The 13657-nt window shown below is 40.1% G+C and overlaps 1 protein-coding gene across 3 annotated transcripts in view; it reads right to left on the bottom strand.

Moving 5' to 3' along the window:
- The window catches only part of unc5db (unc-5 netrin receptor Db), a 215426-nt gene that overhangs the window by 82185 nt on the left and 119584 nt on the right, over window positions 1–13657 (bottom strand). For all 3 annotated transcript variants that reach the window (XM_056376423.1, XM_056376421.1, XM_056376422.1), the window contains exons 3-4: window positions 7497–7640; window positions 5500–5603 (exon numbers count right to left, since the gene is read on the bottom strand). In XM_056376423.1, coding sequence (XP_056232398.1) covers window positions 5500–5603; window positions 7497–7640 — 248 coding nt within the window. The remainder of the gene's footprint in view (window positions 1–5499; window positions 5604–7496; window positions 7641–13657) is intronic.

Raw genomic sequence — 13657 nt, 5'->3', positions numbered from 1 at the left:
TCTTATAAAGTGCCCCAAAAATGAGTCTTGAAATGCAAAAATTAGAAATTAGTTAGCATTTTAGCACTTCCTGTTGACGCTGAAGTCATGTGACTGTGGTGTACTTGGTTTACAGCCTGATATTGGCTTTTTACTTCTGCTGATTCCATTTAGGCTTCAAAAATTTGTGCTCATTAGTGAAGACTATCCTGCTAAATAAAACGTGCATTAAGTATCATAAACTTTTGTTTTCCGTTTATTTTCTGCAGTAATCCAAAAGCCAATGTAAAAATCCCATTGGCTTTTTGTCAATGGAACCAGGGTGATGCTAACATCCAGGCTTGGCCTACAAAAATACATCATCCCTGCAGCACTCTGTACATTTACCCCTTTTTTTTCTTTTTATGCCTTTATTCTAGATACAGTGAAAACGAGACAGGAAAGTTGGGAGTGGGAAAAAGAGGGGGGGGGGGCAGCAAAGGGCCGAACATGTCGCTGCTGTGGTTAGGACTAAGCCTTAATGGTACACTCTCTTCCAGTTGAGCCACCAAGACGCCCCTGTAAATCAACCATTCTTGATATAAAACATCATTTCAGTGAATCTTTCAGACTGTTTTGGTCATATGCTGTTATGAAATGCACACATAATGTCATAATAATAATAAGAAGAAGAAAAGACATTGAACTACAGCATTATGACACACTTGTGATTTCCATGTCAGTATTTGAATGACTGAAAATGCTTCCTGGGTACAACCCCGTGTTACAACCTCCGTCACCTCAGCCACTGAAGATGCTATTTTCACAAATGCTCTCACTGTTACTACAATTATTGTGGCACATTCAGTGCAGAGATGATTTGGGGACCCGTGACTTGAAGATACTGCAGAGAGGCAGTTAAAGAGGTGTGGGCATGACAGTCCTCCAGCAGGCATGGCTGCTCAGAGGAGTAAAAGCAGCTTTTCCTGTCTTTTCAGAGTGATCTAAGAAAAAAAACATACAAGTCTCATAGTACAAACCTGCTTTGGGGATTCTACTGTCATGTAAGGTTTGTAGTGTTCTACAAACATGTTATAATTCTTGGACTAATTATTGGTCTTAGAAATTAATTCTTACAAAAATAGCTTATAATTCTAGATGCTAAAATATACTGCCTCTGTTCAAGTTGCTGATGTTATATTTTAATGGCAAGAATAGTGAAATGCTGAGTTTTCAAGTCCCACAGGGAGGGAACCTGCAGGTACTAAAGCAATTGTTTCGATCTACAGGGGTCTTCGTCAGGAACTGTCAAATCACCATCACGAAGCAGAACAGGCATTATATAGACTGAAAGAGATTTATATTTGACTTTTGACACAGTATTTTGTATGTGTCTATATGACATTGAACTTTGGCCTTTGTTTCAAGTCGATTGTGTCTTTTCTATAGAGGCATGTCCCATCCACCACGTGGTAGGATCAGTGGTTGTCCAGCTCTGCTCTGATTGGTTCAGCCTGAGGGCAGTTTGACTCTCAATCATGTAGATCACAATCACCTGTGTGATGACTTTGTTTGTGTCTATATAACGCCCGTTCTGCTTTGAGATGGTGATTTGACAGTGTCTGACAAAGACACCTATAGATCGAAACGTTGCTTTATTAAATTTGCTGGGAGCAATTAGTGCAGTGTGCGGATCCTTTTTTCTTTTGCCTTTAGTTTCTTCTTTTTGATCCAGTACCTGTGAAAGTCCCTTTAGATGTCCGTGCTGGACACCCTGTTTGTCCTTAATATTAGAGAAGGATCATAGTTTTAGATACATGCAAATAAAAACAAACTGTCTTGTTACTGAAGGTTTTCAGTCCTTTATGAATATGTGATGATACCTGCTTACAGTCAGTGATAGAATGTACAAAGTTGAGAGCCATAAAGAAGAAAATGGGATGTTCGTTGGATGAACAAACAGGAAACAGCTACTTCATGCATTTTTTTCAGATGGTAACTGAATTAATATTATTGCTGTTCATTACCTCTCACTTATATAAAAAAACTAATGCTGTTTATTAAGTATAAACTGTATATTGGCATTTACCATCTATAGGTACTCCTGCAGAGGTGCATATTGTCAAACTGGACTTATGCTTTCCTCAAGATGTAAACAACAATAATCCATGGACCTTTGCAGAATGTTTTGTCAAACGTGTTTTGAAACCCATTAACGGACAAATAATTGGAAGGAAAGAATGAAGGTGAACTAAAGAAACATATCTGCTTCTTCATGCAAATACAGACCTGCTGAATGGAAGAGAGATTCCTGCTAGGTGTCAGACTCTTGCTTAAATAAACTGTTGTTACCACATGACACAAAATGATTTCGGTGTGAGCAACTGGAGACTCATTAGCTCACCCTGACATCCATGCTGACAAAGGTGATTTCCAAACACACCCTACAGAAACACAGTGTTTACGCTGCACTCCAAACCACAGACGCGCCTTCTATCAGGCGCTGCGCTGTTTTTTTTGCTACGGTAGCATCCATCCCCCAGCTGCACTCTGAAACCTCACACTACCACACTCATGGACGCCATCTCAATATTTCATGGACAAGGTGCGTTGAAGCCGCCTGGGCTGAAGATATCTGCCCTGTGCTATCTACATTATTCACTCCCATCTCTTGCGACTGGGTTCATTTGTGTTGACAAAGGACTGGATGGGAGGTTGTGATTCGGTCTGTACCGCTCAGATTCAACTATTTTTAAACCCAGTGTGGATTCTTCGGCGCTGGAATGACATCACTCCTCCATTTCCATGCTGAATCATTGATACGGCACAGGGCTGGAGGTTGACCTCCACCTAAATTTGTTCCCTGCACACATCTATTACACACCCATTGTTCATGTTCAAATTCACTTTGCTAAAATTGGAATCAGACGGTCTGCATGTGGAGAGGAATGTGACATTTTTCACCAAGACATTTAAATGTTATATTTCCCCCTTTAGGAGGCAGGTTGATCAAACTGTGAGAAACATCTGTTCTCTGTCTCCCAGCTGACGTTTACGTTGCCACCAGACATGATTTAAATGCTAAAAAGGAAAAAAAGAACAACAATGTGCTGCTGCTTAGAAAGTGAAAATGGTAAGTACTCATGAAAACAGTACACCCACCTTTAGTATATGCAGTCGCATACAGCGTGTCTTGATACATGTAAGTTCTGCTCTTTCATGCTGGAGGTATATGTAAGATGAGGGTCTGTGAACATCCATTCAACCTGCTTTAGAGCCATTTACAGGTTGACAGCTGCCACAGGTTAATCTGCAGCTGTCACCCTCAGCAGAGACTCCAGTCTACAGTGTAGCTACACACACTTCACTGATAAACCACATTATTACACAGAATAATTACCAAATAAAACATCTACCCATAAGCACTCCCGCTCTCTCTCTCACTTGACCCCACACATGCTTTCCTTCTCTCTTCTTCCCTCCCTCCCTCTCTTCATGTCTCTCCGTTGCTTCTTTGTTTAGGGAAATGGGTTAAATGATGTTTAAATGTCAATATGGTTCAATTAATTTCCATCTCTTATTGGTTAACAAATTAGGGCTGCAATTGATAATTATTTTCATCATTGATTAATCTGCATTATTTTCTCAATTAATTGGATAATTGTTTGGCCAATGACATGTTAGAAAATAGGGTGAAAAACAGATCAAAACTGCTTGTTCTGTCTGACCACTCGCCTAAAACCCAAAGATATTCAGTTTACAATAATAAAAGATTCTGTTCATGATTGACTTATACTGCAATTTTTTTAGAGTTTCAGCCCTAAACCAAAGTCAGCAGGGTGTAGCGTCTGATTCAAGTCCGAACCAGGCCAGAAGACAGCTCGTGATGGGTTGCCTGAGACATGTCAATACATTCAGTCTGTTTGATTCAGTAATCTCCTGGTTTCAAAAACCTGGACAAACCTTCAGCCTGATTCTGAGAAACCCTTATATACTAGCTACAGTACATCAATAGGAATTGGGATAGTTTGGGATAGTTTACACAGATCATTGTCTGTCCTGTGCAGGTGTGTCCTCAGGATGACAACAAGTCCTCCAAACCACACAGCCATAAAGGTCGTCTGTTACAACCCTCTGATGCGACCTGCTGTTTAGGAGTGTCTCCTGAATTAGTGCTCCTACAGCAGCAGGCATACCAGACTTTGGTTGTCATGGTTAGTGTACCAGCAGCATACTTGACTTTTGTCGCCATGGTTACAATAATGAAGAGTCATGGCTCGGTTAGGTTTAGGCACAAATACTACTTGGTTAAGTTCAGGAAGGGATTGTGGTTTGGGTTAAATTAACTACTTCCTGAAGATTAGACGATCTTTGTTGTCATGGTTACAATGATAACAATGTGGGAAACGGTCATGGATAAAAGAAACAATACAAGCTTCTAGTTTCACACAGGAACCGAACACCGCTCTCATCCTTCCACCCCAACCTCCTCCTAATGCGGACTGTGTCTCTGTTTTTGTCACCGCACTCTTTTCCCTTTGCTACTGTCATAATTATTACGGCCACTAGATGTCCCATAACAATAAAATGTATAATAACCTGCCGCACAGACGACCAATAGGCTTGTTTTTTTGTTTTGTTTTGTTTTTTTTGTTTTTTTACAGGAGAACAGTCTCCAACTTAAATACAGAAACAACAGACCTGCTGGACACAACAACATCAAAAATGAAACAGCATTGACGGTGATGTTTAGAAACCTGGATGAGTCTTGTATAGAGAGAGATGAATAATCAAATGTGAACATTACTCCATATACAGTATGATTCACACTAGGAGGGGACTCTGGGGAAAACCACTGGGATACTAGTGAGAAATTCAACCTTGATTTGAGACTATTGAAAAGTTTCTGGTATCCTCCCTGGATATTTTACATGCAGTGATGCAAAACACATTCACACACTGTATCTGCTATGTCCATGTTGCAGCGATACAATAGTGAAGATGTAAAAGTCACAAAAGGAAAACTCACCAACACACAGTAGGAGCTGTGTGCTCCCTTAAATCAGCCTCCAAAACTATAACTGGACCATCCACTTTGTGGTCTGACCCACTTTAAACCAGATGTTTCTCACAGTGTAGCCTTCTGAGACCTGCAAAGCTAATGGTGCTATAAACTGAATTTCAAAACAGAATCTGTGAGTGTGTGATGTCTATATTTTATTGATACCTTGTACAGTTTTTTAGGAAGCTTTGATTAAAATTTATGCTTTCAATCATCTTCATCTTGGGCAGCTACCTCATTTTAGAACCCACACCTTCATCTCTAAATGTTTATGTGGACTTAATGCTGGAATCTAACACGACTATATCAGTTTCTTAAAGGTCAGGGGAAGCAGAGCTGAAGGTAGAATTGACTGAGCAGCAGAGAGGCACTCCAGCAGAATAAGGATGGCCACTCTGATGCAGATTTTTTTTCTGCTCAGTGGGAGTAAAAGCTTCTCCGCTTTCAGGAGAGGAGGAGCGAGGAGCAGCTGGCCTTACCTCCGCCACAGGCACTCCCTCTGGAGGGCGACAGTGCAGAACGATCATCCCATTGATTGGCACCTCCTTCCCCTGGGGGTCCTGCTCAAAGTTTTTCCTCAGGTCTGCGTGGGGAGATAAGAGGCAGCTGTCAGGTGTCGAGTGTTACGGTCAGCCTGGCCTCAATCCTCCTCAGCAGCTAACATGCTGGCGTGCCCTCGGCTCTGCACGCCACGACCTTCAAAACCCACTACAGCCCGTGTAGGATAGAGAGGATCCAATGGCCCTGTGCTGGGTAATCTGTTGACAAGGTGGTTTGGAGGATACACTGGATAGAGGAAGTGAACGAGGATTGCTCTGATCATCCTGGGCATTCATGTGCATACAATAGTGACGGATCCTATTCTGCCCATTTTCAAAACTGCCTTTGATAGCTTACTGCGCCTCCACCATCCGCTGAAAACCTTTAAAATGTCAGCCTTTTCGGAAAGCAGGAATGCGCCTTTTGAAATTTCAACATGGCTTATGAATGGGTTTCATGTAGTCTCGGATCATGAGAGATTCCCCGCATATAAGGGATCTGAATACAGGAAAGAAACTCTATAATAGTGTCTCAAAACCTCTGTTCGGCTGGCAGGTAGATAAGTGCAAGTAAGTGCACAATGATATGTAAATCCCACAAGATAAAGATTTTGACACCACATCAGTCCTGTGATTCTTACTTTCTTCCAAGGACAAGAAAAGATGTTTTTGCTTTGTTGATGTTTAAAAGTATGTGATTTCTCTTCGGGGATGAATCAAACATCAAGTAAGAAAACATACAACACCCCCGAGCAGCAACTCTGATCTTTAGCTATTGGACAACAGTGGCTGTGAATAGCTGACTGTGTCCAAACTCAATTAGACAGCATTTGATTCAGGGAATTGATTATTTCACTGCCAATAAATCTGATAGCGCTTTTGATAAGATTATATCAAACAGTGAAAGGAATAATTAAAGAAATGCCCCGTTGTCCTGTAGCTCCAGTCTGTTAAGGGTTACAGTTGCATGGCAGACATTGTAAATCATTTGTTGGACAGTTTTGGTAACCTGTCATGTTGTATCATCATAACTGTTTTTTTTTTTTGTTTGATTTCAGTGACTAACAGCCAGTCACGCTCTACTTCGCTACACTTGAGGGCTATACTTTTTATTTGCTTTTATCTTTTATTCATTTTTTTATTTATTTTTTTATTTATCTTCTGCTCTGGTGGTCACAAGAAACAACTTAATCCGAGCAGCAATCAGGTCAATTTTTCATGGTATTTAATTCATATCCAGTGTCATGCATCACTGTCACTTAATCTTAGTCAATATTGTGTGTTCATCATAAATAAACAACACGTGAGTTTACTTGGAAGTGGACTGAGATCTCAGTTGAGTTTTTACATCAACATATTGTGAGGCTGAACAGCTTAAATGACCATTTCTTATATTAACTGTTTAAAGGAAGAAAAAGATCACTTAAAGTTAACTGCTTGTTCATGTCAACCAAATTCTTTAAAGGTCCAATATTTTAAACTTACTTTACAATATATTTGTGTTTTTAAGAACCAAAAACCATCTCAATATAGTTTTACATCTCCTCTCTCAGGCGTCTTTATGGAGCTCTAGTAACAACAGGTCAGTGAGCCAATCAGAAGAGAGAAGGCTCTGATACTCTCTTCCAATTGGCTTTTATTTTCACAGTATTAATATAGAACCTAGACGTGCCTTATGATCAAAAAAGACATCACTTTTATACAATATGGAACTTTTAAAAGTTACAATTTAATGATTTAGACAATAGGATCAAAGACAAAATAATTTCGGTCCCAAACCCTTATTCTGAAACACCCCCCTCTCATCAGACTCTTTTCTTTTCACTATTCACTTACATTGTTTTTTTGCTCAGTTGCACGTGTTGCCAAATGCAGCTACAAGAAACCCTGTGACATAGCTGCTACTTTGATGATCATAAAGGTGTCTCAATACTCACAGGCAATGCGGACAGTAGCCTTGCGACTCTTGGAGGTACCCAGGTGGCTCCAGGCCACACAGAGACACCAGTAGTCCTCGGGGCCATGGAAATCCTCCACCTGCTGACGGGACACATTGATCATCACCTCACGAACCTTCAGCCCTGGAACAAGTGAGAAGATCGCATCGTTAGCAAAAGTATACACAAAACATGTTTACATGCCCTACAGTTACATAACGTAACACTTCGGTCAGGTTCAGGTTATTTTCAAATGTAATTTGTTAAGTAATGACTCTCTGTCTCTTTAACTTTCTGAGTGTGCCAATCGTCTACAATTCCTACTGGGAAGCACAAAGACAAACTTAGCATAGCAAATACTTCCCAGCTATCACTGTGTAATGGAAGAAATAAAGCTAAACTGTGCAAAAGGGCTGGTTATTAAAATCCACAGTATTTCAAGGAAGGCCTTTGCATTGTGAAAATATCCTTGACCTTGTCGTGACACCACGTAAAAACCCTGACAATGTAGAAAATTAAATGTTATATACTATAATACACTATATATTATATAGTTCTATTCTGGATTGAACTTTTAGAACAAAAGGTGATCTTGGTATGAAGCTAGCGTCTCTATAAACTACTTTGTGTTTTGTGTTGCCATTGCCATTTTATGTAATGGTATAACATATTTTATATTTGCTGCAGAGGTCTGCAGCCATGCTAACACATCTTAGTTTAGCATACAAATTTGCCAATTAGCACTAAACCTGAGCTGCAGCTGAGGTTGATGAGAATGCCATTAGTTTTGCAGATATTTGGTTATAAACCAATGTGTTCGATGAAAGTCAAAAGTTCACCAAAGTCATTTTAATTCCCCCTGTCGGGAACATGAATGTGTGAGCCAAATTCCATGGCAAATTATCCACTAGTTATCAAGACATTTTACTGTGAAGCAACAAATGTCAACCCCATAAAAGGTGCAGGGGGGAAAATTCAGGGGATCATCAAAGTGAGTTTGCATTGACCTCTGGGGAACATGAATGTCTGTATAAAAGTGTTGTGCCAATCCATCTGGTAGATGTTGAAATTTTGCAGGATAATCATGTTGGTGGGGTTACTAGAATTCATCGCTTGGGCATCATAGAAATCTGGATATACAATAGTTGTAGATGTATGTCAGTATAAGCCAGAAGTGTCAACCTGCTGGTGTCACTGCTACTGACCACAGTCTAAGCTTCACTCTCTGGGGACCATGAATATCTGTACAAAATTTAATCTCAGTCTGTTCAGTACTTACTGTTTAGATATTTGGACCAAAGTGATGGACAGACCAACAAAGAGCCATGTTGCTATCATGACTAAAAACATATCTTTGGGTCTTGGGTTGGAATGGGGTTTCAAATTCGGTAGTACCAGTACGGTAGTATCTGTCGAGGTCACTAGGGTCAGGTCTTAAAGATGTATTAACAGGCCAGGTTTAGGTCTCTGTGTTGTGCATGTCTACAGTTAAGAGAGAATACTGAAACTGGAAAGCCCTGCATTCTAAATAAAGGTCCTTAAAGAGTCCTCGATCAATACTTCAATACAGGCTTGCATCAGTGATCAATGTCTTTCACAGGATTAGTTATGCATAAGTTCTTAGGAAAGGCTGACACACTTCCTAAATCAGTGCAGCCCCCTCCCCCCACCCCCTCTGCTCAGTGCTGAAAGCATCACTAAGGAAATTGGAAGAAACACAGTCCCCCCCCCCAGGGTCCTCTACTGTATGTTTTGAGCACTCGATGCTGCTAACAAGAGGAAAGCCAAATCAGCTGTAGCAGAATTAGCATTAATAATTTGGTCTACACTTAACTGCTTCAAACAGCATATGTAGGCTCGCTGTGTAAGCGACACCAGGACAATATACTGTATTATGTAACTCAAAAGGCATGCGAACACAGCATGCTGCACAATACTCTGATTATACTGAATGCATTAAAGAAGAAGAAGAGGAAAACACTCTGTTTGAAAATCCTCTTAGGCAACACGCTGCAGGACCCCGGTTGGAAATATTCGTCACCCTGTCACATAGCCTCAGATGGGTATACAGAACCCATATTTCATCTGAGTCATCGGCTTAGGGCCTGTCGCATGTGTTTTCTCACCGCTCCTCACAGCCTTTTGCAGCCTGTAGGCCTCATACCCACAACTGGATTAAAAGGCGAGGGATGTGCAATGTGCTCGGGACTGCAAAAAAGCCCAATACCCACACACCTCCATAACAAACCACTCCACCCCTGACCACTCTGGCTCTTGTGCATCCACTGTCTCTGATAAATGACTCTTTAATCTGACACACTCTTGCTAAAGTCAAACAGCCTCACGCTGCTGCCGCACAGCTTGGGAAGCACAGAGCTGACTTCCAAACGAGTACCGATCCAACCAACGTGAACGGCAGCTGGGCTACGCCAATGCATCCATGCTGCTGTTCGTGGTAAAATTAACAAATGGAGAACAAATCCTGGCGGGGAGTCTCCACTCTACTGGGTATAAATGACAACAACAGGGAAGTGGGCTTCTACCTTTTTGTCACACCAAACGTGGCTGACAAGTTGTGAAATGCTGATAAGAATTAGATGGTTTGTGTGAATTTGGTGCACTGCAGTGTATTTGGTGACCATGGTAGTTTAAATCATGATTGACAGGTCTGGAGGGAAAAAAAAAAAAGCCACATTTAAGGAGAGAAATAAACAAAGCTGCGGCTCTATGGTTTGTGCTTCCTAGTCGCAGCCCCTGTAGAGACTTCGACACAAGCATAATTCATAATTTTCTCGAGCAGTGGCAGAGAGCTGGAAAGTGACAGTGTATGTGTGGGAAAAGAGACAGCAGAGAAAATAATGACTAATGACTTTCCATGATGCCCTAAAAAGTGTGTGAGCCTGTGGTTTAGAGGGAGAGGGAGAGAGAGAGAGAGAGACACAGAAAGAAAGAGAGAGAGAGAGAGAGAGAGAGAGAGCGGCAGTAAGCTTTCTCGACAGAGCGACACATTTCCCGGAGTCCAAACCGGCGTCGACAGGTGGTTCGCCGGAGAGACGGAGACGAGTGACGCCACTGTGTCATCTGTCAGCCCTATTTGTTTATACACAGAATACTGTTGACAGGGCTCATTAGAGTAAACCACTTGATCTGTTCTCCTCCCCAATCCCCTGCACACTCTTCGCAGTTTCCTGAGTCACTTGATAAATTCATCCAAATCGGCTGATTCACTCAGAGAGAGACTGGAGAGGTGGCTGGAAAAAGGAACTCAGTCTTGACGGTTCTGAGACCCAGTGAGGACGAGGGTGTTGCTGCTGTAGCTTTGCCAGAATGCAGCTTATTAACTCGACAAGTAGTTTATGTTGCATTAGGATCATTTCTGCTTTAAAAAAAGGTTTCGACTTCAGGGGTTTGAGTTCAGAAGAAAGCTTTTGTCTCATGTCATTTTTCTCTCTCTACACATATTCCCCTCCTCTGTTCATAAAAGGTAAATTGGGAATAGGGTGCGGTTCCATAGATCAATATTACACTTTTCAGAAAATGGCAATATGCGCCCAATGTACTGGCAAACCAGAAATAGTACTCCACTGGCTCTGAAGCAGTGGGAAAGGGGACATCTGGATTAGACTTGAGAGGGTCTGCCCTCATTGTGAAGGCTGATGTTTCATTTAAACATCTGTGTGGATGTCATTGTTGTAATTCACATCTGCATTAAGCCCTTTGAACCCTCTGTTTAAGCCCCATGCTTACATCATTTACAGGCTTATGGCATCGCCACTGCAGATCAGTGTTGGTAATGTTATTTGATTGGTGTAATATCTATGTGGGTGGGAACTGTGAAGTGATGTTAACAAATCATTCCAAAGTGTGTACTCTCCGTATGTAGCGTGTAAAAAGAAAAGAAAATGTGTATATGAAGAAAAGATTTGTATTTGTACGAACTCGAATTTCTCATGCAAATTTATTTCACAAGGTTTTAAAAGGTTGAGTTACAACGACAGACTCATGAACACAACTGCACAAGCTCAAAATGTAACGGACTCTAATTTGACCCGAAAGACACCCTCCCATCAAAAATGTGTGACTGTGAATGAGCTTGACAGTGGCACTCAACAGGTGTTGAAATAACATGAATGAAAATGTGTAAAGTAGCTAGTGTGTGGCAACATCTGAAGCTGCGGTTTCACACAGAACAATGATTTATTTATTTATTTTTTATTTTGATGAATGACAAATGGGAATGGTCTGTGTTTCCATTGAGTGATGTTATGCGAATTCAGCTGAGTTTTCTCCTCTTATGATGTCATTCCAATTAAACATGGCGGAAGATTTCGAGGATCTGCTAACTGTTGGGACAACTGCATCCACCACAATAGCCATTATAGTATTTATCCTTTATCAGTAAAATTATCATAATTAAATCCCCACAAATACTTTATATTAACTTATCATTTTTTGCAGATAGACATTATTTTAATCTGTAAGTATCAGAGAGTCATTTTCTGTTGCCACCGTATAGAGCTAGTTAAATACAGAGAATGGTTAAATATCAACAATAGTGGCATGAATCACAAAATGGTAGAATTTCTTTTTTTTTTTTTTTTTAAATGGATTCTATGTTTGTTAAATTTTCTGAAATGGAAATGGATACAGGAGCTATTTCATCCCACTTATTTATTTTTTTTATCTTTTTTTTTTCCAACTTAGCGGATTGATTTGTGAAAAGTTTTCTTTTCTCAGTTATTAAAGAAATTAAATTGTTAAATAGAGCTATTATATGTATTAGATAGGTTTTGAGTCGGTGTCGGTTGCTGTGCATCGTAGCGGTTGTGTTGCGTGTTGTGAGTCTCATTGCGAGAATGAATGATATGGATGGGTACTGATATATTGTTGTCATTAAAGAATTGTTTATAGATTCAAGGGGATCCCAGGAAGAGTAGCCACTGTTGCAATACAATGGCTGGGGATGTAACTAAATAAATGAATCAAAGATGTCGAGTGCATCTCGTGTACATAATGACGGAGATGCTAATCCCTTCTACTCTGGCAGCAGCCACTTATCAGGGCTTTTTGGGAGATAATAGTCTACAATGTTTTTGGATGTCATGAGACTTAACTGCGTTTCCATTTCACTTTTGCAAAATATTGCTTTGTTGAATAGTCTGAAAAGCCACCTCATGCCTTTTTTTGCGACATTTGACATTTTTTGAAATTTCATTACCTGCTTTTTAGTTTCAATTTCAAATAGAGCATTAAGCAGGTTAATGGAAACACAGCTAGTGAGTTCTTTTAAATGCATTTATTCTCAACAGACAGAAAAAAACCCCATCTGTGACTGTAAATGGTACAGCAGTATGTTTTACTGATTTGAATGACTGCAATTGCAGCTCAAAGAATGTGAAAGATAAATGAATCTACGGTCACTTATGTAAACCTGACAGACAGAAACAGAGAAAGCCTTTCTTCCACTGTATCACTCTTTGATCTAACATGAATTTGGAAAATTTTATCAAATATATCTGCTGAGGTTCTGCTAAAAATGTGAGGACTTTAAAATGAAAAGCTATTGTGAAAAACTTGATTGGCCCTTTATTATCAAGCAGCAGTGAGGTGGTTGATACAGCAGTGTATTCTGTCAGAATATGTGCAGAATAAAAGCAACTGTACCCAGCAGCAAAATAACAGTCTTGGTTGTCTGGTCAAACACTTACAATAATCTGTGGTTATAACTTTTTATCAAGTGGACAGAGGGAAGTTGCATAAACTACACAGAAAGTCTTTCAGGAAAGGTCAAGGTGGATGTTTGGCTTTGCACCCCGCCTATCGCGAAAATCTTTGTCCAAGTCTATCCAGGATCCACATATTTACTTGCCTAACCTTATCAAAACCTTAACCATTGAGGAGCAAGATCAGAAAACCCTCAAGGAAGTCTTGTTAGGATCAGTCATGAGTCATTTGAGCCACTGAAGCTGATGTTAGAGATGACGTGAAAAACAACATTTTACATGTCCATGAAGCTATATTTATGTATTATATATTACATTTTTATTGTATTAGATAAGCCTATATAAAATATTTATTATATATTTATAATTTTTATCTTAGCTTCTTTTAGCTTGAATATTCATATTCACATAAAATCCCCCTGAAGCTTATTAGTATAT

Source organism: Seriola aureovittata, chromosome 5, assembly GCF_021018895.1.
Source record: "Seriola aureovittata isolate HTS-2021-v1 ecotype China chromosome 5, ASM2101889v1, whole genome shotgun sequence".
In the NCBI taxonomy this organism is placed as follows: Eukaryota; Metazoa; Chordata; class Actinopteri; order Carangiformes; family Carangidae; genus Seriola; species Seriola aureovittata.
The sequence above is the reverse complement of the archived record's forward strand: the minus strand, read 5'-3'. Positions and strand labels throughout refer to the sequence as shown.